Source organism: Chenopodium quinoa, unplaced genomic scaffold (genome assembly GCF_001683475.1).
Source record: "Chenopodium quinoa cultivar QQ74 unplaced genomic scaffold, ASM168347v1, whole genome shotgun sequence".
NCBI lineage: Eukaryota > Viridiplantae > Streptophyta > Magnoliopsida > Caryophyllales > Amaranthaceae > Chenopodium > Chenopodium quinoa.
The window spans coordinates 1485972-1511268 of record NW_018742455.1 but is presented as its reverse complement, the minus strand read 5'-3'; the positions used below and the strand labels follow the sequence as shown (position 1 = coordinate 1511268).

General features: G+C 33.3%; 3 protein-coding genes across 6 annotated transcripts; all 3 read left to right on the top strand.

Moving 5' to 3' along the window:
• Nucleotides 1-1148: 1148 nt before the first annotated feature.
• Nucleotides 1149-4127, top strand: LOC110718364 (protein LNK3-like). 4 transcript variants are annotated; one of them, XM_021897194.1, is made up of 5 exons: nt 1149-1286; nt 2012-2261; nt 2532-2660; nt 2774-2904; nt 3634-4127. In XM_021897194.1, the coding sequence occupies exons 2-5, from the start codon at nt 2064-2066 to the stop codon at nt 3722-3724; spliced, it is 549 nt and encodes a 182-aa protein (XP_021752886.1). In that variant the 5' UTR covers nt 1149-1286; nt 2012-2063; the 3' UTR covers nt 3725-4127. The 4 variants fall into 4 exon arrangements, with proteins under 4 accessions (XP_021752886.1, XP_021752884.1, XP_021752883.1 ...); XM_021897192.1 differs by having other exon boundaries at nt 1194-1534; nt 3606-4127; XM_021897191.1 differs by having other exon boundaries at nt 1205-1534.
• Nucleotides 4128-6645: 2518 nt separating this feature from the next.
• LOC110718363 (isoflavone reductase-like protein) lies at nt 6646-11965 on the top strand. Its single transcript, XM_021897190.1, has 5 exons — nt 6646-6907; nt 7963-8115; nt 9707-9947; nt 10430-10633; nt 11500-11965. Exons 1-5 carry the CDS (start codon nt 6734-6736, stop codon nt 11667-11669), a joined length of 942 nt encoding a protein of 313 aa, XP_021752882.1. The 5' UTR covers nt 6646-6733; the 3' UTR covers nt 11670-11965.
• Nucleotides 11966-13913: 1948 nt separating this feature from the next.
• LOC110718362 (isoflavone reductase-like protein) lies at nt 13914-19352 on the top strand. The gene is made up of 5 exons (XM_021897189.1): nt 13914-14213; nt 14746-14895; nt 15348-15585; nt 16183-16395; nt 19064-19352. Exons 1-5 carry the CDS (start codon nt 14037-14039, stop codon nt 19231-19233), a joined length of 948 nt encoding a protein of 315 aa, XP_021752881.1. The 5' UTR covers nt 13914-14036; the 3' UTR covers nt 19234-19352.
• Nucleotides 19353-25297: the final 5945 nt, after the last annotated feature.

The window sequence follows — 25297 nt, the reverse complement described above, 5'->3', positions numbered from 1 at the left end:
TTCTAGATCGAGATATTACGTTCTTTGATACTAACATAAATCATTCCCTGTTCTAAATTACTTGCAACACTTTCTTTCATGGAAGTTTGATAGTATTTGCAACATTTGTATTTTTCGGCTAGAGGTTTCTCTCTATTTCACTTTTTAATTACATGGGCACTTTTTGATATTGCATGTACTTTAGAACGGAGGGAGTATAAAACTAATATATCTTCAATATCTTCTCAACTTTAGTACTTAAATGAATCATACCTTGTGTATAGTAGTTGTATTTTCTCCTAACATCTGTATGTTTTTTCATCGCACTACAAATCTATAAAGTCATAACACAAATTTAAGAGATTGACAATCTAACAAGTTTGATCTCCAAGTCAAATATGATCTATGGAGGATTCCAATCATATTACAACAAAGATATTTATAGAGTTATTATGATGCTAAAATATTGCTACTTGAAAATATTTACTTAACAATTTCTGTGTTGCTTTAAATTTTCTTCAGGTAACTATGACAGAATGGTATTATGCAAATGATGGTGATCTCGTTGTTCAAAGAGATCAAGAGTACCTTGACAGGCTTCCATCGCCTGATAGTTGGTGTGCGACAGCGGAAGCAAAGGTCGAAAACAAACAAGAAAACAATAAAGAAATTCAATGCAAACAATAAGAACAACACCAAGAATTTACGTGGTTCACTATCGATGTGATAGCTACGTCCACGGGCACCGAGATCGAATGATTTCACTATAAACTGCAAAGATTACAAAGATGATTCTTGTATTTCTCAAGAACGGCTCTCACTCTGTCTCTCTTCACCCTAATACTGATTTTAGGGAGGTTTTATATTAATCCCTAATTAAAAGATACTTGGGCAAAAAGATAATAAAATAAGATAACCTAAAACCGCAAAATCCGCGTTCCGTATTTTTCCTTCTCCGCCCGGTCAGACCGGGCAAGGTCTGCCCGATCGGGCGCGAGAAGAAAACTCCATACGAATGCTTCAACGTATCCAACCCCCACCGCCCGGTCAGACCGGGCAAGGTCTGCCCGATCGGGCGAAGGCTCGCCCGGTCGGGCGAAGGCTCGCCCGGTCGGGCGCGAGAGCAGCTTCTTCAACGAATTTGCCAGGCACCTCTTCTTCTTCCGCCCGGTCAGACCGGGCAATGTCCGCCCGATCGGGCGGACAAAGCTACGAAGTACGAGTCACCTAATATACTTATCAACAGTCACAATGGGAAACTCGTGGAATAGGAGGGAACTCTGGATGGCCAAACACCTTTGATTCAGGTAACTTTGCGAATGCAAAACCTCAGCAACAAACGTTGTTTGGTAGAACTGGCAACAAAGAGATTAATGGAGTTCAGTCTCATGACTCGAGCAATTTTAGATCATCCGAAGATCCTCATTTTCTTCGTAGAGCTTCTGCTGCTTGTGCTCGTTCTGATTACTACTTCAATGACCTCGCAGAGACTGATTCAGCGGATGACATATTCTTGTACAGGCTTCTGGAGTTTAACATACTTGCTTTAATGCATGTAGGAAATCATGTAGCAATAGTAGAAATTTGTCAATACTTTACATTTTCCTATGAGCTAAGTATGGAGACCAAGCTTGCTTGGTGTAGTTGGCAGGATTTCAACCTTCAGCATTGACAGGTTCGAGCCTTGCTAACTACGGTTCTTGGAGAGTTGAGGGTGGTGTTTCCTCTTACCCTTCCCCCCCAGCTCCCAAGTGCTTGACCTGCAAAGGCTAGGTATAGACTGAGTCGACCTTTGAGGGGTTAGGTCCACTTGGGTTCTTCATCTAACCTACTCAAAACTAAGAAAGGAAATTTGGATATCCCATTGAAGTTGGAAAAACTTTGCTGTTTTATGGAAGAAAGTTTCAATTTGTATGGGATGTCCAAGTGCAGTAGGCAATCAATTTTTATTCATCTACATTAGATTTTGACCATACTAGCTTTGTATTCTCTTGATTTTCTCACCCTTTTGTTTATGTTTTGATTTGTATAGGAGCTCCTTGCTTGAAGATGATGTCCTCCCACTGCAATCTCTCTACATTGGAATGCCATCTGAAAGCGGTTCAACGAACAAAATGATGGAATTTCAGAGTATGTCTTGTGATACAGATGGAGAGGGAAATTTGAAGTGCTTCACTGATCCCAACCTCTCTTGTTCACAAAGCTCATATAATGAATATTCACAGGCATCTAAACTTAGTTCTCGAAACAACTCAGGCCGCAGTAGCTGTCCATCAGTAGAGGTGAGATGCTGTCTAAACTAATGCTTTAAGATGTTTTTCATGTACATGATGATAAGTTGATAACCTACCATGTTGCCTTTCCTGGTTACTGTTAGATTGGCTTAATCAATTTTTAATAAGGAATCTGTTGATTTGGCATGAGGAGGAAAAGTTATAATAAAAAAAATAGTTAAGGCAAACAGAAAGTTTGAATCAGTTCATATTACAGGTTATGAACCATTTGTTTCGGTTTGGTGTTTTGCTGGTATTAATTCATATTTATTTTTTGAGGTACCGGAGACTAGGGACCGGGTTCCGTCTAACCATGAAGAACAAATGAAGACAAGGAAATTAGAGGCTAATGATTTGTCGTCAATTGAAGAATCGGTGCTGATGGGGCTTGAGAATGTCCTAAACCAGGTGGGTTAACTCATACAAAACCAACACCATCACAGCATTAGTGTTCTGTTTTTTAATTCATGTATTTATTTATGTTCTGTGGCTGCTAATACGTGGACTACTTTTTCTTCTAGTTGAGTGATGAGACTCGAATTTGCCTTCGAGATTCCATGTACCGACTTGCTGAACACTCAGAGCAGCAGACATCAAATAATGCTATGGAAGATGAACCTTCAATGCCTGAAACTAGTGATGAGTGCTCAAGGTACTTACAATCCTGCAAGTTTAAATATCGAAGGATGTTAATTGAATTTATTAAAAGTGACCCTAAAATCAAATGTGGCCTATTATTTAGTAACAAAAGGAGTACTGAATTGAGTCTTAAGTTAGTTTGGTGTCATTGTTACTGCTAAGAAGGTTTTGCTTCACTTATGCTCTAATTTATAGTTTTTTGCTAAATGATAACAAATATGAAGAAAATATTGGAAGAAATGGTTGTGTAGGATCATATTTTATTCATGTGTTATATCTCATTTGAGAAAATTGGTAGGCTGAATAGTGTTTTCAGTTTTTGAAAAACCTGTTTTTATCGTTTTTAAATGTAATGACCTGCAAGATGTACACAGCTATCCTTGGGGGTGAGATTGAGGAAAACTCCCTTCGATGCCTAAGTTGGCAAGGATTTGCTTGGAAGAAAGTCGAGTATAATTTATCTTATAAATGAACCTTTAGTCCCTCACTGCTATGTATGTGCACACAAAAGGCCAACAGAACGCATAGAGTTGTGGTATTGGTCCTTTGTTGAGACCACAAGTCGATTTTCCAATCCACTTGGACATGTAAGAGTGTAAGACCAGGTCATCTTGTTGGCTAACCAAACTTAAATTTAAAATACCAAATGCCCATTAAGTAGTAAAATATTTAAATAAGTAGATATCATGTCTTTTCTGAGTATTTTTCTGACAGTTCATTTCTTACAAATGGCGGCTTCCAGATCAAGAACAATGGAGATACCTGAATCAGAAACCAATGTAATCGACAGAGCTGTAGCATACATGATGTTTAACCAGGTGAATGAAAATTAACAAGAATATGTTCCTGCATTATCGCCTGAATATGTTCATAATGGCATGAACTTTGCTGCAACAAGAGACTCTGAATCTTCTGATTTATTAGCGCAATGTGAATCCTACCAGTCAGATTTCGGTGTTGTTGAAAACACATTCTAAAGTTTCGACAAAAGATAATGTATATATACTTATCTACTTAATTTACTTAGGTCATCATGCAGGTGCACTGAAATAGTTGCATTTTTGCTGAAGTTTTGATCAATTGCTCAGTATATGAGCTAGTTAGTCAAATAACTTGAGAGTGTTAGTTTTGCACAATGTACTCTAGTTTTGTATACATTGGCTTTACACACGTCTTGATATGAATATGTGATCTGGGATCTACTTATCCTCTATATTGAACTTCTGATTCATTTCTTGCGAGTTTACGTTCACTGTCTTGATTACATTTTTGCCTCTAAAGATTCATGCAGGAAACCCCTCTTTTTTTGGCTGCTACTGAGGGGGCACAGGCCCAACAAACAAAACAAAAGATGCTTCGTATTAAGTAACAACTACGTGTGGCTAAGCCACCCTTGTAATGTCATCTTCTATGATCTTGCTCAGCTTTGGTAAACATTAGACAAAACCCGTAGTTGCTTACCAATCCACTGCTCTATCTCCTTTATGATAGCAATGGACTAAAGTCACCTCCCAATCTGTTTTTGCAATTGAATTCCGGCACTTGCCTGTTGCCTCCCTGTTAAATATCCTTCAGCAAGATTTTCTCATTTGCTGCTCCTATCAGCCTAGAGACTGCTATGAATTCAGCCATATAAGAGGTACAAATGCCAAACACAGTGGAAAATGATGGTCTGATGTACCCATATGATCACAAATGATGCTGTTTTCTCCTGCCAAACCCGGAGATCCCCTCACTGCTCCATAAGTATTTAGCTCAAATCAACCAAAGTCCAAAGGCCAGCGGGTGAAACATTTCCTCTAATCTACCAAATCGCCTTGCAATAAGCCAATAACGCCAACTCCACAACCACCAAGTCCTTACTGATAGAGTAAAACATATTTTTGGGCCTCAACCATCAGCTTAAGTTTTTGGTTGAGATGGTCCACCAACACTTACAGTGTAGCATGTGGGCCAAATTCCTTTCCAACCATTGCTGCAGGTTCCCACTCCTACACTCAGTCATGTATGCACTCTGCAGCAGTGCAGCATACCCCCCACTAGTAACCAAGCTCGGCGAGCTGCAGGGCAACTACTTACCAGATGTAGTGCTGTTTCATCACAAATTTGGCAACGGGAGATCTTCTGTAACTTGGTATTTTAGTCTTTTGGCATTAGCCAGAATTCTGCCATGCATTATAAGCCATAAAACCACTCTCATTCACTGTTGAGCAGGAATATCCCTAGTCCTAGTTCAAGTCCCATCTCATATCAGAGACCAAATCTTCATCCTTACAAATTATGCTTAACGTTTACGGAGTATTTAGAATCAATTTGGTTCATCTGATTGTTTGTTAGAATGTCCTAGTATATTCCTAGTATATATAGTGGTTTGTTTCAAATTATATTGAAGGCTTTAAACTAAATGAGCTTATATTATTTTGTCTGAACTAAAGGAACTTGTATATAATGAAAGAAAAAAAAAGGGGGACTAGTATATAACTTGTATCTTTCAATTTAAGATCTTTTTTATTTGATTTGGTCTGAAATAATAAATAAGATCCTGAAATAAATAGATAAATCAAACAATGTCTAAATTGTTTGTCTTACACATGGTGAGTTTTTGAGAATGAAAAATAACCACAAGAAAATTAATACTACATATGTAAAAACTCTTACATATATATGGTAAATTACATCCCACCAAACTCGTATTCCTCAAGAAACTTTTTATTTTTTATTTTTTTTATTTGAATTGGATTTATAGGACAGTTGTTTGACAATTATCCAAAAGACAACAAATTATATTGTTACCAACGAGAGTTGGCTCAAGTGGTAAACAACTTGATGTCGCTTTAAGGGAGGTTCAAGTTTGAACTTCACCGAATCTAAATTCTTATTGGGAGACTTACCCACCATAAGCCAAGGTGTGTAACCCGGGTCGGATCCGGATGTAGTTGAAGCTAAGCTCCGATAAACCGAATGGGGCAAACTCAATATATAGATTATATATTGTTAAGCAATTTTCATTACTCTCATCAATCAGTCTTATGTATAAGACATACTTTTCATTAAATTTATTGAAAGACAATTGATTCAAGGGTAACAGTAACAATTTTTTTGTTAACTTTAACTCATTTAAGGATAATTTCTAATTTGTAATGAGTTTGATTGTGTAAAATGTTTATGTTTCTCAAAGGCTAATACAATTAATTAATCTAATACATGTATAAAGGCTAATACGATTGATGTAATAATACTCACCTTTAAAAAGTTAATGAAAGTCATCTTATTGAAGAATTTGCGTACTCTCATTAGTAATCCAAAGAACACTGAATTATTGTCAAGCAATTGTCCTAACCAGAGGACACTAGATTATTGTCATTTTGTATGTACAATACGACGTAATACTTAATTTATCACATGGAGTACGTAAAATAACGGGCCTGTTCTCATACGATTATTTTCAATTCAGTTCAGCTCTAATAAGTTCAGTTCAGTTTCTAATTTCCTTCTCTTATAAAATATTCAGTTCAGCTCTAATAAGTTCAGTTCAGTTCAGCTTATTTCATTCAATGACAACATGCCTTACATGACAATTATCAATTATCAAAGGACGTAATAAGAATACTGTCAAGCAATGTCATGAATACAAATAGTACTAAATTGAGCACATGTAAGATAATTGCATGGGCCCTAAAGCATGGAAAACCACGCATATCTTACCCTTCAAAGAGTACATATACAAATATCATAAATTAGTAACGTTACTATTATGTATATTCAGTTATTCACTACGTACACCAAAGCTTAAGACCAATTTTTTGATTTCTAGTAGTTTCATATCTTCCTTCTCTTAATCAATGGCATCCAAGAGCAAAGTATTGATCATCGGAGCAACGGGATACATCGGAAAATTCATCGCCGAAGCAAGTGTCAAGAACGGACACCAAACTTTTGCTCTTGTCCGGGAAGAAACCTTCTCTAAAGTGGATACGCAAGAGTATTTTCATAGCCTTGGTGTCAATGTTCTCATTGTACGTCAAATTTCTTAACTTCATTTCTTCTACTTCCATCTCATTTTAGTTGTATTTTTACCACTTCTATACTTATATATTTGCAACTAATTGCATATGAAGAAACCAAGCAAGCTTGAAGTTCGAGGTTGCCCAGGCTTATAACCTTGCATTGTTAAACAAAAAAAAATGTGTATAGTATCTTAATAATGTGGTCATTTCAAGTCACGAGGCAGGGGTATTTATATTACTACCTTTGTTTCTTATTATGTGTAACAAAGGAACACTTTATCCCTTCGTTGTACATAATAAGAAACGGAGGTAGTATAACTATAACCTTTGTCCAGCAAACATCCGCCTACAAAGGCTACAATAGCAAATGTCCACATAGCAAACAATACCCAAACAATAGTACATACTTCCTCTGTTTTTTTTTTTACTTGACCTGTTTCTTTTATCACGCTTGCCAATGAAAAACTTTAACGATCAATAAGTTTAATTTTCTATAAGTAAAAATTTTAAAATTTACATATTATGATAGTACTTATTGAGTCGAATTCAAAAAGATCTTACATGAATATATTTTTCATTGCATATTATTTACAAAAGACGGTCAAAGAAAGGGTGATGAATAGTGTAAAAGTCAAAGCGGATCAAGTTAAAAAGAACGGAGAAAGTAGTACCCAAATAGTAGTAAAACAGTACAAATTATGTGAAGTATTATTTAATCTGCTAGTGCGGATTCCAAGCATGAGATAAGCAGCCCATGTTTATCAAGGCTATAAACTTGGATTTTCTCAGCAATGTTTGGTATATTTGATTGGGAATTCACATTGTAACAATTTGATCACAAGCTAAGGTCGAATCATCCAACTACGATATATTTGAAAGTGAGGACCCCTTACCCTCCCCCCTTCCTTTCAAGTGCATAACTCACAACTTTAAAGTCGTGAAAGTTGAGGTCTAACCGACATCCTCTTGCTCACCTTTAAATAAAAATTGCATATGGAGGAAGAAAATCTTAACATTATTTTTCTATGAAGAAAAGTACATTTTTAATCTTTGTCACAATGTAGGGAGACATTTATGATCATAAAAGCCTTTTGAGAGCAATGGAGAAAGTGGATGTAGTGATATCAACGGTTGGTCATCGTTATGATCACTCTAACATACTTATCCATGATCAAAGGAAGATTATAGCAGCCATCAAAAAGTCTAATAACATCAAGGTATGTCATTTATTAGATCGCTTTTATTTCTTGACACACTCCTTTTGTCCTTGTTTATCCTATTTGACTTTTCACGTACCATCTTTAACACATGTAAAACATAACTATTTTTAAATCCGTAAAACATAACTATTTTTAAATCCGTTGTACATTTTTGCAAATTTTTTCTATAAAAATGTATACATACAAATTTAAAAAGTAGACATTAATATGAAGTCAATAACTGAATAAGATTGATTATGTTATTTCTTATAAAAATACAAAGGGATAAACTGATATGAACGATGGATGTATCTTTAACTAAAAAGATGATATAGCTCGCTACTAATTAAAACTTGGTCAATTAGTATTTTTTGTTTGGTTGATGATTTAGACTTTTCCAACCTAGCTAAGTATGTATAATACGGAGTAGATTAAAAGTCACATATATACATATGGCCTATACATACACACATACTTGTTCGGGGATTTAGGAGATGGAGAAATGGTTACCCTCCAAGTGATGGGGGTTCGATTCCCCATTCTAACTATTCATGTGATAGGATAGGGGCCCTCCCTTCTTATAGATAAAAAAAAAAGTAATATTAATTAAACATACTACCTCTAGTTCAATTTAGTTGCAACAATTTTCATTTTGGGGTGGTTCAAATTACTTGCAACACAATATTTTTTTTCCTTATTTGGTAACTTTTGGCCTGTAAAATGACATATATGCCCTTACTTTTTTTCTTAAACACCCTTATTAAATTACGAATCTGATTTCATTAAATTAAACCCCAATCTTAATTAATTAAACTCTCATCCAATTTAATATTCTCTCTCCTCCTCCAACCCCATTTTCATGGTGGCTTCATGGTGTTACAAGCGGCGGGGGTTGTAGATCGGCGGCGTCGTGGGTTGCAGATCGGCGGTTTGGTTTGCGGGTTTGATTCTTGGGTTTCAGATCAGCAACGGTAGTGGGTTTGATTCGTGGGTTTGCTGGGTTGGTGGTGCTAGGTTCGTGGGTTTCTGGGTACGACGTTGTTGTGGTGGGTTTTGTGGTTGTAGATCAGATCGGCGGCCGTGGTGCTGGGTTGGTTTCGTGGGTTTGCTGGGTTGGTGGTGCTAGGTTCGTGGGTTTCTGGGTGCGGCGTTGTAGTGGATTTCGTGGTTGCAGATCAGCGACCGTGGTGCTGGGTTCGTGGGTTTCTAGGTGCGTGGGGGTGGTGGTGGATGGTTACAGTGATGCAGGATGGTGGTGGTGGGTGGTTTAGGTGATGCTTGGTGGTGTCAGTAGTGGTGGTGGTGGTGGGTTACTGTTTAAGGTTATTTTTTTTTTTATTTTTTTTTTGTTTGGGGTTGGATTAATAGTTAAGCATGTACCCTTATTTTTCCATAATCATGCTTTCAATCTTTTGCCTTGGTTTACGTAAACTTGTCCTTTGTTGCGACTAAAATGAACCGGAGGTAGTATATAGATATACTTGTACCTACAAAGTCCAAAAAATTGGCTTTAAAAAAAAAAAAAAAGTCCAAAAAATTAAATTAAAGTGTATATATATGTACTTCATAGATTTTTTTATACACTTAATTTTCTTGCATATGTTTTCAGCGATTCTTGCCATCAGAATTTGGTATGGATGTTGATAGAGTTCACGCTGTCGATGCAGCTAAGAGTTTGTTCGAGGCTAAGTCTAAACTACGACGAGTAATTGAAGAAGAAAAAATCCCTTACACTATCGTTTGTGCAAACTACTTTGCTCGTACTTGCATCCAAAATTTATTCCAACATCCTGATCTTGAAGCTCCTCCAAGAGATCTTGTTCATATATTAGGCGATGGAACTCCAAGAGGTAAAGAGCATTCGTAACTTCACGTACAAACTGTTTGCGTGCTCAATAGATCACATGATGTTAAGTTCATTACATCTTAAAGCTTGGTGTAGTTGGTTGAGGATTCATCTTGTAACCTTATGAAAAAAAAAAGGTTAGATCACATCTTATTGTGAATAGATTAATCAAATTATATTCGCTTTATAAGTACTTATACATTGTATACATATTATTTTTATAACACTGAAGAATAATTCAACTGGTTAGAGCTTCCCCCACCTCTAGGGGATCCTAGGATGGATCGATTCTCATCACTTGCCATTTAGCTCTCTACACATACTAATTTCATTCCGTAATACTATTGTTACACATAAATAAGATGTTGGTTCATTATTTTGTTATGTTTTTTTTTTTTTTTAGTCTTATTACATTGATTAGTAATTTAATTAGCATATAATAGTAACTTGATGATTATATCATTATTTACTTTGACAATAATACAGGAATTTTCAACATGGAAGAAGATATTGCCATGTATACTATCAAAGCAATGGATGATCCAAGGACCTTAAACAAGATCCTTTACATTAGACCCTCAGCAAACATCTACTCTTTCAACGAGCTTGTGTCTTTATGGGAGAATAAAATTGGCAACAACCTTGAAAGGATATATGTCACAGAGGAACAACTTCTTAAGAATATTCGAGGTCAGTTCATGATATACCTTTTTCCTAAAGTATTTCAATTTTGTTATGGAGTAGAACTTATTTAATTGGACCCCAACGCAATTTTAGCACTTTTTATATACACTTGTCTGTAAATAGAGGTAGGTACACCCAAGAATTGTTTTATACTTATTTAATTTTTTTTTAAAAAAAATTAGGGTCTGTTCTCATTGACTAAACTCAGCTGAAATGAACTGAACTAAATTGAGCTGAACCGAACTGAACTGAAATGAATATTTTATAAGAGAAGGAAATTAGGAGCTGAACTGAACTAAACTGAACTGAACTGAATTTCAACGTAAGAGAACAAACCCTTATATTGACAGAAAATATATTAACTACCTGTTTGGTTTAATGTAAAATGTTTTCATGTAAAATAATTTTCCTATTTTCCTTCGATTAGTTTGTGAAGGTGTGGAAAACAGTTTTCTCATGGTGGAAAATTGCATTTTTAATGATGGAAAACATTTTCTTTTACAAAACAAGGAAGCCACATTTTACTCCATCCTCTTTACCTCCTTATTACTTCCCTCACATACTCACTCATATTTTTTTTTTATATTTCTTGAACTTCTCTTGTATACAACCAAACAAAAAAAATAATTTACAATTGTGCTTTTCCTTGATTGAAAATGTTAAACATCAAATCAAACGGGACCTAAGTAGAAATTAGAAAATACTATTTGGTTGGTGGGTGCAACTCAGACTTGAACGTATATAAATTTCTTTTAACCCAATCCCCCCCCCCTCTTTAAAATTGTGCTAATGTTGTTAATGATTACGATTTAACATTTGGTTATCCATAAAAAAAAGTTTATAGCTAACTTGAATTTTTTCCTTATTCACAGATGAAACAGATGCATTGATGAAAATGATACTATCAGTTGCTTACTCAGTTTTTGTGAAAGGAGACCAATGCAATTTTGAAATCAAACCATCTTTCGGTTTGGAAGCCACAACACTATATCCTGAGTTGAAATACACAACCGTGGATGAGTTTCTCAATCAATTTGTATAAAACTAAGGTTATTGACCAAAGAGTGTGGTCACTAAAAGTCTAAAAGCATGTCTTCCTTATACTACCTCCGATTTTTATTATTAGGAAAAATTGCTCCCATTAATCTGAACTTTGCCTCGTCCGCCCAAATTAATCCCAACTTTCGTTTATTATCTATCACTCCCAACTTTAGGGGGTATTAATTTTTATTGCACCCAACTGACTTGGAACCGATTGAAGAGGTCAATTTTGCTGACTTGTCATTAGTTGCACACGTGTCGCAGCCTGATTGGTTCAAAAGTAAAAAAAAACTATACTAAACCACCCAATACCCAACGGCAGCCCGCAGCCAGCCACCCCCTTCCCCCGGAGCACCGGCCACCCAAAGCAACAGCCCCATACCCCCACCATCTCTCTTCTCTCACGCACCAAAGTAGGGGAAAGGAACGGAACCCCCACGGTGGCAGAGGCCGCGCTCGCGACGAACATGGGTTGCTCTGTTCGAATTGTTGAGCACTTGTTGAGGGCGGTTGCGGGTCATGGTGAAGCAGTGGGTTGCTAATTGGGGCAGTTGCGCGCGATTTGTGGTGATTTTGGTGTCGATGGTTGGGAGCAGAGGTGGTGCGGTGGTCGTGAGAAGGGTTGATTGCGGTGGTGATTGCGGTGGTGATTGCTAATAATAGGTGCAACGAGAACAGGGATGGGGAAGATTAGGTGGGTTTTTCAGGGCGGGGGAGTGGTGGGCGCCGTTTTCCGGCAGCGGTGGAGAGTTTTTTGGGGGTGGGGGAGGGGTGTTTACCGGGATAGGGGTGGGGGCTGGGTTTGGTAATTTTTTTAATTTTTTTTAATTTTTGTTTTTTTTTTTAATTTTTTTTGGACCTATCACGTGAGGACACGTGTCTGGTGACTTGCTATATCAGGTTAGATGACCGGTTGAGTGCAATAGAAATTAATACCCCCTAAAATTGGGAGTGATAGATAATAAACGAAAGTTGGGATTAATTTGGACGGACGAGGCAAAGTTCAGATGGGAGCAATTTTTCCTTTTTATTATTTGCAACTTTGAAATAATTTTATATCTCACAAATAACAACCCGCGGTTGCAAGTAATAAATATCGAAGGTAGTATTAATTATAATCCGAAGATGTTTTTTTTTTTTTAAAAGGTTTTGTAGCTTGTTTTTTTAGGAGTTCTAGTACTGAAGTTTTAAAGTTTCAATTATTATGTTTCAATGCAATGCAAACTTGTCCTTTTGTAGTTTTGTTAAATTAAAAAGCAAGCAAGCATGTTACGGGCCCTCTATAACCTTCCAACACGGCGAGGCACTCGTGTGTATTAGCTCTTCATAATCATTGAGTCCACAATCCACTAATCACCATATTCTCAATAGTCACAACACTAAGAACCACAAATCTATGCCAATTGTAAGAACCTTCCATGAGTGTACCTACAAGAAAGCTCTTGCTCCTGATGGTTTATTATATCATTTGACTATATTATCTGACTAAATTATTTAAAATACGATTATATCATGTAAAGTATTAAAAAGAGAATGTTAGAAAATTTGATTAGTACGTAAGTAAGCATTAGAATATGATTAGATACATTAAAGTATATGTTTGAGTACCTTAGACAATAGTTAGGAAAATCTTTGACAATCAACCTAATTGTGTACCTCAAGGAGTAAATAAAGGGACAATGATATTGCTAATATCATTATCCTTTACACTCACACCACAATAATTCGGGAGGTTTGTGTGTGGCCGTGTAGCCAGCTAACAGCACACTAGTAACCCCTGACCGACCAGTAACCCCAGATCAAGTAACCCTGGACAAATTGAGTAATCTCTGACCAATCAAGTAAATCCTGAATAACTGAATAACCTTTGATTGATCGAGTGAGTAATCGCCCTTAACTATCCGAGTAAGCTATGACTAAACTTAAGTAACCTAACCATTCTTTCAAAAAAAAAAAAAATTAAATAAAATATGTGGCTGGCCACATGAAAGTTAGTGAAGATAATTATACAAGTATGATTTGAAAAGTCATTACTAATCCAGGCCGAAGGACATTAGATCATTGACAAACATTTGACATTAGTACAATAGCACTAACTTTGCATATGAAAAATGTTTTATGGGTCCTAAAGCTTACAAGTCCACGCATATCTTACCTTCAAAGCAGAAAAGACAGAGACTACATATACAAATGATACAAAAGGTTACATTAGTAATTTAAATTTTTAAAAAAGGGTACGGTCACAGTTAGTAGCGTTACTACTACTACGTATCTACTATATGTGTACACCAAAGCTCAAAGATAAAGGCCATTTAACTAGTTACTTTGATTTCTAGCTAGTTGCTTCTGTCCTTCATCCTCTAAAACAATGGCATCAAAGAGCAAAGTATTGATCATCGGAGCAACGGGATGCATTGGAAAATTCATCGTCGAAGCAAGTGTTAAGAGTGGACACCAAACTTTTGCTCTTGTTCGAGAAGAAACCTTCTCTAAAGTGGATACGCAAGAGTATTTTAAGAGCCATAATGATGTCGAAGTTCTCGTTGTAAGTCAAAATTCTTAGCTAATTAATATCTTGTACTTCCATCTCGTTTTAGTTACTCCTACACAGGGTTGTTTATGACATTTTATAGTCCACAGGCAGAATTAGAAATAAGGGCCCTTGCTTAAAAGAAAATTATACGCTACTAAAATAATCTAGTTCAAAAAACATATAGTAGCTTCAAATTTTAAGGCAAGATAAAATAATCTAGTTCAAAAAACATATAGTAGCTTCAAATTTTAAGGCAAGATGAAGGACCTTAGTGAGTTCCGATACCTCTCACAAGAGAGTCAATATACCTCCGTAGGTCAACACTTGAAAGTAAAGGGGGGAGCAAGGGATTCCCCCTACTTCAAATCAAATGTAGTTGTTGGGATTAAAAATCGTGACCTCAAAGTAATAAAGTGAGTTTCCTATCAACTCACCAAGCAAGTTTATTTAAATACGTAGTATTTCATTGTAATTGTATAGTACTGTACAATCTACTGATGTACTGCGTAGTATATTCTAAGAGTAACAATATGCATGCATGTAGGGAGACATTTATGATCATGAAAGCCTTTTAAGAGCAATGAAAAAAGTGGATGTGGTAATATCAACCGTTGGACATCGTTCTCATTCTAACATACTTATACAAGATCAAAGGAAGATTATTGCAGCTATCAAAGAGTCCCGCAATATTAAGGTATATATATTAATGTCGTTTCATCTTATTTTGTTGAACTAGAATTATTATTTTTTTTAATTTAAATTATTTTTACTAAACACTTTTTAATTTTTGAGCGTTGGTGTATTGTAAACACTAACAATCACATTTTTAAGTCCAATCCTACATACACACACATACAAATTAAATTAATGGCCGAAAATATAGAAGACTTAGGGCCTCCTCCGATTTACCGAAAACAATTGAACTGAACTCAACTGATTGGGGCTGAACTGCATGAAGTGGACTGAACTGAATTGAACTGAACTGAATCGAGTTGAAATCAATTGTTTATGAGAGAAGGAAATTAAGAACTGAACTGAACTGATTGGAGTTGAACTGAAATGGAATTATGTTGAACAGAAAAGGCCCTAACAATCACATTTGATGATACAATATTACACTATTTTACTATTAGCTTGTGCGTTCAGAGATTCTTGCCATCAGAATTTGGTATGGATGTTGATAGAGTTAGCGGTGTTGAACCTGCTCAGAGTTTGATTGAGGCTAAGTCTCAAATACGTCGAGTAATTGAAGAAGAAAATATCCCTTACACTGTCGTTTGTTCATACTACTTTGCTCGTACTAGCATCCAAACCTTCTTTCAGCCCGAGCTTAAAGCTCCTCCAAGGGATCGTGTTTATATATTAGGTGATGGAACAACAAAAGGTAAAAAGCATGCACTTATGCTACTTTCATGTACAAATTATGCGTGCTCAAAAGATGATGTTAAGTTCATTTATATTATTACTTTCACGTACAAATTATCAGCACGTCTTATAACACACATAAAATGAAATAGACTCTATATTATGGGATATTAGAGAGAATATATGTCAATTATATGTAACACATTTTCCCTACTTTTTTTTCTTTGAATTTGCTCCTATTCCTTTTTTAAATGATTTTTTTTTTTACTCATCCACAACTTACGAAGTATAATTTATAGAAATGAGGCTCACCACTAGCTATGTTTAGTTTAACTTATTTTAGAATTAATCAGATTTAGATCATATTAGATCATGCCAGATTTGATATGATCATTTTTTTTTAATGCGTTTAATTATCATTGAATATCTTTATTTTCGTTTGTTCTTTATAATTTTTTAAAGTTTTCATATTTAGAAAGTACATATTAATGCTAATCAAATAAATGACATTGACATCTTTATTTAATTTTAATCGGATTTTGGTTCATTTTACTTCAGTTTTTATTACATTGAATCATTGATTAGCATATAATCATTTTTCAATTTGTCAATGTAGGAATTTATAACATGGAAGAAGATATTGCCATGTATACTATTAAAGCAATGGATGATCCAAGGACCTTAAACAAGATCCTTCACATCCTTCACATTAGTCCCCCAGCAAACATCTACTCTTTCAACGAGCTTGTGTCTTTATGGGAGAACAAACTTGGCAAGAAGCTTGAAAAGATATATGTCAAAGAGGAACAACTTCTTAAGAACATTCAAGGTTAGTTTAATTAGGATTCTTATACCTCTAAAGTTTTTTTAACTATGTTGGAACTTGATTTATAATAATCCAAACCCCTACCCAATTAGGCCCTGTTTACTTAAAAAAAATAATATTCAATAAAATAATTTCATTTCAGTAAAATTAATTTCAGTTCAGTAAAAATAATTTCAGTTTAGTAAAAATAATTTCAGTTCATTAAAATCAGTAAACTCAAAGAAGAAGTATAATAGAACATCTGTAAAAATAATTTCAGTTGAGTAAAATTAATTTCGATTCAGCAAAAATAATTTCAGCTTAGCAAAAATAAGGCGAAGTGAACGGGGCCTTACTCTTTCAATATTTCATCCGTTTTATAATTTTTTTTTTAAATACGTTCTGTAACAATTGATACACTTTGATTTTGTTTATTTATTTATTTATTTTAATTTATTATTCATGTATATATCAAGCCTGACTACAAAGTTTAGAGAGATACTTTCTCTGTTTTTTTTTATATAAAACTAATTATTATTAATTGACCATTTTCTTTGAAGTTACATATTAATTGCACAATTTCTTAATTAAGGTATATTTTCATACACTTTTTGACATACAAACTGAATACCCATCCTACCTTTGCTTACATGTGATATTTACTCTTTTTATTTTAATTTTTTTGTAGTCACATGGACATTTTTATTATTTGATTTCTTTTTAAATCTTTATTAAACCCATATTGCCCAATCCAAATGGTGAATTTTTTTTAAAGGAAGAAGTATATATTATCATAAAAAAATTGCTAGATAGATATTTATATAAAGTTTCATAACATCAACTTTAAACTTTTTTACTACTAATAATATTCAAGTATATTTTTTATAGGGTCAAATAGGTGCACATGTTAAATTTATATATGTCAATTATTATAGAATGGATGAATCTTATACATAAATAACTACGAAGTATAATTTTTTTTTTTGATAGGCGTGTTAGGTTTATTTTTGTTAGGTACGCGACACACCTATTAAATTTTCCATACACCAATCTATATGGAGTGGTACCAATAGATTAATAACTACGAAGTATATAGCAAACTACGGAGTAATACATAAATATAAGATTTGATATATCCTTACAAAATACATACATTGACAACATATAAATTTGAATAAAAAAAAAGTAGATCCGATTTTTTAACATAAATTGTGCTAGAATATTATGTACATACTACACATATAATAATTACGACAAGGATTTTATTTTTATTTTATTTAATTATATATTAAAAGCTCCAAGAAAGTAATTTGAATATCAAATATTAAAAAAATGCTTAAAATAAAAGATTTGACGTGTCCTTATACAAAAAAATATTAACAACTACTTCCTCCGTTTTTTTTACTTGACCCGCTTTGACTTTTACACTATTCACTACTCCTCCTTTGACCGTCTTTTGTGAATAATATGTAAGGAAAAACATATTCATGAAAGATCTTTTTGAATTCGTCTCAATAAATACTATCATAATATACTACTCCCTCCGTTCCTAAATTACATTCCTCTTTCTCTCTATTATGTGAGGAATAAATGCTAGAAAGAGGAATGTAATTTAGGGACGGAGGGAGTAACATTTATGATTTTTACTTATGGAGAATTGAAGTTATTGATCGTTAAAGTTTTGCATTGACAAACGTGATAAAAGAAACAGGTCAAGTAAAAAAGAACAGAGGAAGTATATATTTAAGGAAAAAAATCAGGTTCTTAACATAATTTGTGACATACATACAGATTACGAAGTGTAATGTACAAAGTTTTAAGAAATTCATTTGGTTAACAACAAGAAAATGGTACTAAATTTGTTGGTGAAATTTAATATTGAAGAAAAAATACATATAAATATGCTCTTTTATAATAAATGCATTATAGGCTCTTTAGAATAAACTAGCTTTTTGACCCGTTTAATGCACGGGTTGTTACTTGGGTGAATTATTTTCATATGTAGGTATGCTTTATTTTTATTTTATTTTTTTAAGAAAACCAGTTATGTTTTATTTCTATAAATTAATAGGAAAACAAAAAAACGAGTGAGGATAGAAGTGTGAAAGAAGATAAAGGAATTTAGTTAGATATATACATAAATATTGTGGGATATGAAATGACATATTAATTAAGATTATATTTAAAGTCTATGAGATGAAAAGACAATTTTTATTATTATTCATATATTTATGTAATGCGTAGTTTCTTTCTTTTCCTTTCTTTCTTTCTTTTTTTTTTTAATAGATGCAATGTATAGTTGTGTACTAATTAATTGAACTTTATTTTATTATGGTGGAAATGAAACCCTTCACTTTCTTAATTGAATTTGCAAGTTGTAGAATGCATAAAGACTTAAATATAAATATTAAGGGAGGTGACACGTGGCATATGGGGGTAATGAGTGACTTATGATGCCACGTGTCATTTGAAAAAGTTGTGGTTTTTGTTTTTAAATACTAAGTATAGAAGTATAGATTAATTATAATATTTGAGACAAATACATTGTTTATTTGCAAATACGGAGTAGTTATTAAAAATTACCGTGCAAGACACGGGACCTAACCTACCAAAAACATTAAAGTGAGTTATACATTTTTGTAAAATTGTGCTATTGTTAATTTATGAATTATGGTTCATCCATTGTTCACAGATGCAACAGATGCATTATTGAAGATAATACTATCAATTGCTCACTCAGTTTTTGTGAATGGACAACAATCCAACTTTGCTATCAATTCATCATTCGGTTTGGAAGCAACAATACTATATCCTGAGCTAAAATACACAACCGTGGATGAGTTTCTCAACCAATTTGTATAAATTAAAATTACTACCTCCGTTAATATTTATCTTATTTACCTATACTATATGTAAGGGTTAAAAATTCCAAAGTTCCAAAGTTACGGATAAATTAACAGAGATGGTATATATTATCAATTGCTTACACCACCTTTTTCTCTCTTCATTGTTCTGGTATGTTATTATTTTAATATTTTTGAGGCATGATACGGGCGAATCATCAATTATTTAGGCGAACATGCTAGTCAATAACATTATACTCTGTATCAAAATGGGCATATCCAGTCGTTGGAAAGCCATTGAAACAAAGTACTTCTTCCGTTCTATTAATATTGCAATAAGGAGGAAATTACGCATTCTAAAGCATATTTTATATGCTAGATATCTATAATTGTGTAAGAGTAAAAATTATAAAAAGTTAATATTGTGAAAGTATTTTATGAGACGAATCCAACAAGATCCCACATGCCTATATTTTGCTTAACGTATAAGTTATACCATATGATCAAACAAGAGTGACGAATTGTGCAAAAAGTCCATCTATATATCTATCTATCTATATCTATATATATTATACTAAAAGACAAGCGCCTCAATGTGAGGATGACAAATGTCACTCTCTCATTGACTTATCTTATGTATAAAATATATCTATATAATTATTGTTTACATATTCAAGCATAGTTATTTTTGTTAAACTTCAAACAATAAAAGTATGTTTCTATACATGCATAAGATTTTCATGATTTCCTAAGATAAATATTAATTTAATTTTTTATAATAAATATATACTTTCCAATACTACAAATAATCCATAAAATCTTTCCAATCTTTATTTATAGTTAAGTTAAAGAATAATAACTAATTTGAAACAATATGATTAAAGTGGCATAATTCAGGAAACAAATATTTCGTATTTTGAAAGGCTAATATAGTTTTTTTTTTATGAAAATTAAATAAAATCGATAATATTTAGTTTGACGTCAATTATGAAATCAATACAAACATTAAAAAAAAAACAGATGTACAATAAAATATTGTGCACCTATTATAAAAGCTACCCTTTAATGAATGAAAGTTATTTATGCTTTATTGATAAAAGTTACCTAAAATAGTCTACAAATTATCCTAAATTCAATTCAAGTAATCGGATGAATACAAAAGTTTTTGATAAAAATACAAAATAGTGTAAAAATTACTTTTATCGTTTGTTGTCCTCCTTGACAAATACTGAATGTCGAGCCGAAATGTTCTCTTGGAAAAAAAATACATAATCTTGAACATAAATTTAATTTTAATCGGCCTTTCATTTTGTATACAATGTCTTTTACAATGACTTTTTGTTTTTCTTGCATAAAAAAAAATTAAAAAAAAAAAACTGAACCAATAACCAATCTAAACAAGAAGAATAAAAGTTAAATTGAATTAACCTTTGACGGAAAAGGGATAGATATAAAATGTATTATAACTATTACTCATGTTTTAAATTGTAATATTCGTATTAACAATGCTATTACTTATGAATTTTTTTAGAAAAACTAACATTTTGATTTAAAAATCGTGCATTGCTCATGTACTATACTAGATATACAACAATCATGTGCAATAATTTATGTTGTTTTATACATAATAATAATTTTAACTATAATAGTATGTGTATATAATATAATTTTTTTATAATATAAAAAAGTATATGTATATAACATAATATTTTATAACACGTGTCCTCCATGTTGGTATAGTGGTGATTGAGATTACACTTGGTAGGGAGGACCTGTGTGCTCCCCTGCAACAACAATCGGAAGGGGAGTGGAACCTAATAACCTAGAACTGATCCTCAAATCTGGATTAGCCGAAAGGGTGAACCGGATAGAACACCCAAAACTCAATGCATATATGACGAGAATTAACTTATCCTTTATCTATCTTATACAAAACTCAAAAGTGTAATTTTTTTTTTCAAAATATGATAATAACATTTATAAATTTTTGTGAATATGAAAGATATAAACCTATCAAAATGTATATATAGTTTAATTGTTTAATAACTTATATCGAATGCGTAGTTTTATTAAAATTATTTGCATGTAATCATTAAATGTGTTGGATGTTGTGTAGCTATGCAATGTCCTCAAATCTGGATTAGCCCAAAGGGTGAACCAGATAGAACACCCAAAATTCAATGCATATATGACTGAAATTAACTTATCCTTTATCTATCTTATACAAAACTCCAAAGTGTAATTTTTTTTTTCAAAATATGATAATAACATTTGTAAATTTATGTTAATATGAAAGATATAAACCTATCAAAATGTATATATAGTTAAATTGTTTAATAACTTATATCGAATGCGTAGTTTTATTAAAATTATTTGCATGTAATCATTAAATGTGTTGGATGTTGTGTAGCTATGCAATGTCCAAAACTTTAGTTGAGCGACTTTGATTTAGTGATTGTACGGTAAAAAGAGTGATTGTACGGTAAAAAGATATTGACTTCGATCTTGAAACCTAATAGTCTAATAAATTCTAAATAGAAAAATTAAAACAAAAGGAAATGAAAATAGTAAATGGGTTTAAATATTGAAATAAACATAACCTTTTAAATCAATTTAGCGAATTCAAGAGACAATTTTAAGGCATTTAAAATTAAATGGGGGAAAATATATGTAAAAAGAACAATTTTAGATATATAAATGTCCATGCACTATTTTAAGAGTTTTGTTAACCTTTTTATAATTAATGTAGGGATAAATCTTAGTAATATATAATCCGTATATTTTATTTATATAAAATTATCAGTATCCATACCTATATACGAACTATTTGTGTTGTATACTATATTTAATCAGCTGTTGGTTATATATATGACTATTATATAATATATAGTTTTTGGCACAATTCTTAACTTAGGAAAATATATGTTCTGGTAGGTCAAATATAGGGTTATTATTGTGTCTATAGATTTAATGAGTGCGACGGGTAAATAAAACATGTATATATTAGATTGATTGTAGCTACTAATGCAGATGGTATGATAAGAAAATTTTAGTTTTTTTTCTCAATGAAAGATATAAATAAATTAGTCCACTTCTTATATAGCTATGTGGAGTATTATTCAATTATTTTTCAATTAATAAAATAACATTATAAAAAAATTAAAAGAAATTCAAATAACATAAAATACTATTCAAATAACGTTGCTTTAATTTTATTTTTTTATTGACCATTAGTACAAGTCCTTTAATAGTAAATGAATTACCTTTGTTTTTATTTTTATTTTTCCTACGGGTTTAATAATTTGATTTATAAACCGTGCATCGCACGGGCACTATACTAGTTGTTGTAATATTAATAGAACAGAGGAAGTATTACTTTTCAGGTAAATCATTGTTGTATTGCACCTTAATCATTTGTAGATTGAGATATATGTGGATTTGAAGTCAGTTCATTGCAATTTGACATTGATTAAAAGGCATAGTTACAAATCTTACAATATGTTTACATTCTTTGAAAATTATGTATTGGTACCCAAGAATTAAGGGTGGGATTGGGAGATCGATTTAATCTCAATTGATGAAAAAAAAACAAAAAAAAAACCTCTTGCTTGTTTGATATACAAAGTTTCATATGTGGCTGACCATAATTTTTTATTTTTTTTTTAAATCTTTTTCTCTCTTCTCTTTTCTTTTTCTTTAAGCCAAAGTCTTCATCTCATTTTCTCAGAGAACGTAACACAAATTTCGCAATCGTCGTCTTCATGGTTCGTTCGTCGGTGGTTCATTCGTCGGAAGTAGTGGTATCGCTGGGAGGGTAGTGGTGGTTTGGTGACTCCGTCGCCGGAAAACAAGTTCAAGGTTTTTAAGGCCAAATTAAGCCATGAAAACTCTAGATCTAGAATTTTCATGGTTGAATTTGGCCTTTTTAGCCATATTTGAAGTGATATTCGAAACCATTGTTAACATTTTAAGGTATTTGTTTGATTTGATTTTTTTTAATGGTTTGGTTGGATCGGGGTTTTGTTTGTGGGTTAGGGCCGGGGCTAGTGGCAAGGCGTTTAGGTTGGTAGTGGTTCGTTGGTGGTGGTTGTTGGTGGTAGTTTTTTGTTGGTGGTGGGTAAGGGGTTACTAGATCTGATCAGGGGTTACTTGGTGGTTCGGATAGGGGTTACTAGGTCGGCGGTCAGGGGTTACTAGGTTGGGGTTTACTAGGTCGGTTAGGGGTTACTTCAGATTACTAGGTCGGCAGTCAGGGGTTACTTGGGGTTACTAGGTCGGTTAGGGGTTACTTGGGGTTGCTAGGGGTTACTAGGTCGGGGGTTACTAGGTCGGTTAGGGGTTACTTGGGGTTACTAGGTCGGTTAGGGGTTACTTGAATTGGGGTTACTAGGTTGGGGGTTACTAGGTCGGTTAGGGGTTACTTGGGGTTACTAGGTCGGTTAGGGGTTACTAGGTCAGGGGTTACTAGGTCAGTCAGGGGTTACTTGATCAAGGGCTACTAAGTCAGTAAGGGGTTACTTTGTCTGGGGTTACTTTGTCATTTGCTGATTTGGCAACTTGTCGTATGGTGCGATCAGCCGCACTAGAACCCACTGTGTTTGATAAGGTTGGGAACAAGAACAACATAATGAGATTGGAAATAGATGATGAGGTCAATTCCCACCATTTTAATACAAAGTACTACTTTGTTCCAGGATGAAGGTTATATTCCCACAATTGGTAGTTTTATACTTTTATTGCATGGTTTTTAAGGAATACGGAGCATAAGATAGTGGAAAAAAAAATGATTTGATGTCACATACTCACATATAGAGTACTTCGTATATTTTGTGCACTATAAATAAGAATAGTTACATTGGGGGGAAAGGGAGGAATCTGTTTTTAATTATTATCAAAATTTTAAAAATAAAATAAATAATATATTTAAATTATCAGAATTTTTTTATAAAAAATTAACCAATAAGGAGATGACACTACTTGGATTGCAACTTGGTATAACATGTCAACTTACCTGCTTGGTTTAATATGGGAGAAAATTTAGAAACTTGGGTTTATTTTGGACAGATTTAAATGTTGGTGCATTTTGAGAGAACTGAACGGAGCAAAAGTTGGTTTGTTGTTGTTAAATTTTTCATAAGTTAATAAAAGTTCGTCTAAATAAAAAATGTGTGTTTACTAATATTTTGGATATTGAATCTTGCCTAATTATAAAGTGTTGTAATTGTTACGACGAATAGTATGAGGAAGTTAATGAGTACAGAGTAGTTAATGAGTAAGGACTACGGAGTAGTTAAATTCAAAAAGCCCGTACATTACACATTTTACTTAATACCGAGGGTGTTTGGTATGACAAATGAAAATGGAGTGGATAGACAACAAATAAATGTTTGGGCCTAGTCTATTTCCTAAGCCCCCAATGTACCCGAAATGACAAAAATACCCCTTTATGATCCAATCCATATTGATCATCACAAAGTACAAATTTTCCCCTAATATGTCCACAAAAATACAACTTTGTCATCTGAAAGTCCATCTATAAATAGCTCACAAATGATTAATGATTGTAACTTTTTTCTAATTCTATGTCATTCTCTCGCTACTTTCTCTCTCTTGAAAGTACATTTTGTTGACTTAAGTTTCGGAGGGGCTTTCTCGGGTCACATTTCGAGCTAGCTAACCTTCTCTTACTTGCAAGCCGAGCCCTCAGACGTTCTTGCAAGGCGGAGCTCAGGGACTTTCTTAAGGACTTTTGGATAATTGGACTTAGACTACATGACCTCTTAATACCAGAAATACCTTATTTAACTCTTACCTTTTAATTTAATTTAATCATGGAAAATAATCACTTAAACCTATCTTCTTTTATTTTTGTTTGAAGAGAGTATGGTAATTATTACCTTAGGTTTTAGAGAGGTACTAAGAGCATCAGCAATGGAGATGATTACTCTCCTTTTAGCCATCCTTTTTTGTACTTTTTAGATTCCTCTTAAATGCTGAAGTAGCTAAAGGATCCTTTCTTGGGCAGTAAACTAGCATTTCCTTTCTATGGAAAGGAAACAATGCCTCGTCCCGAGTGCAAAAGC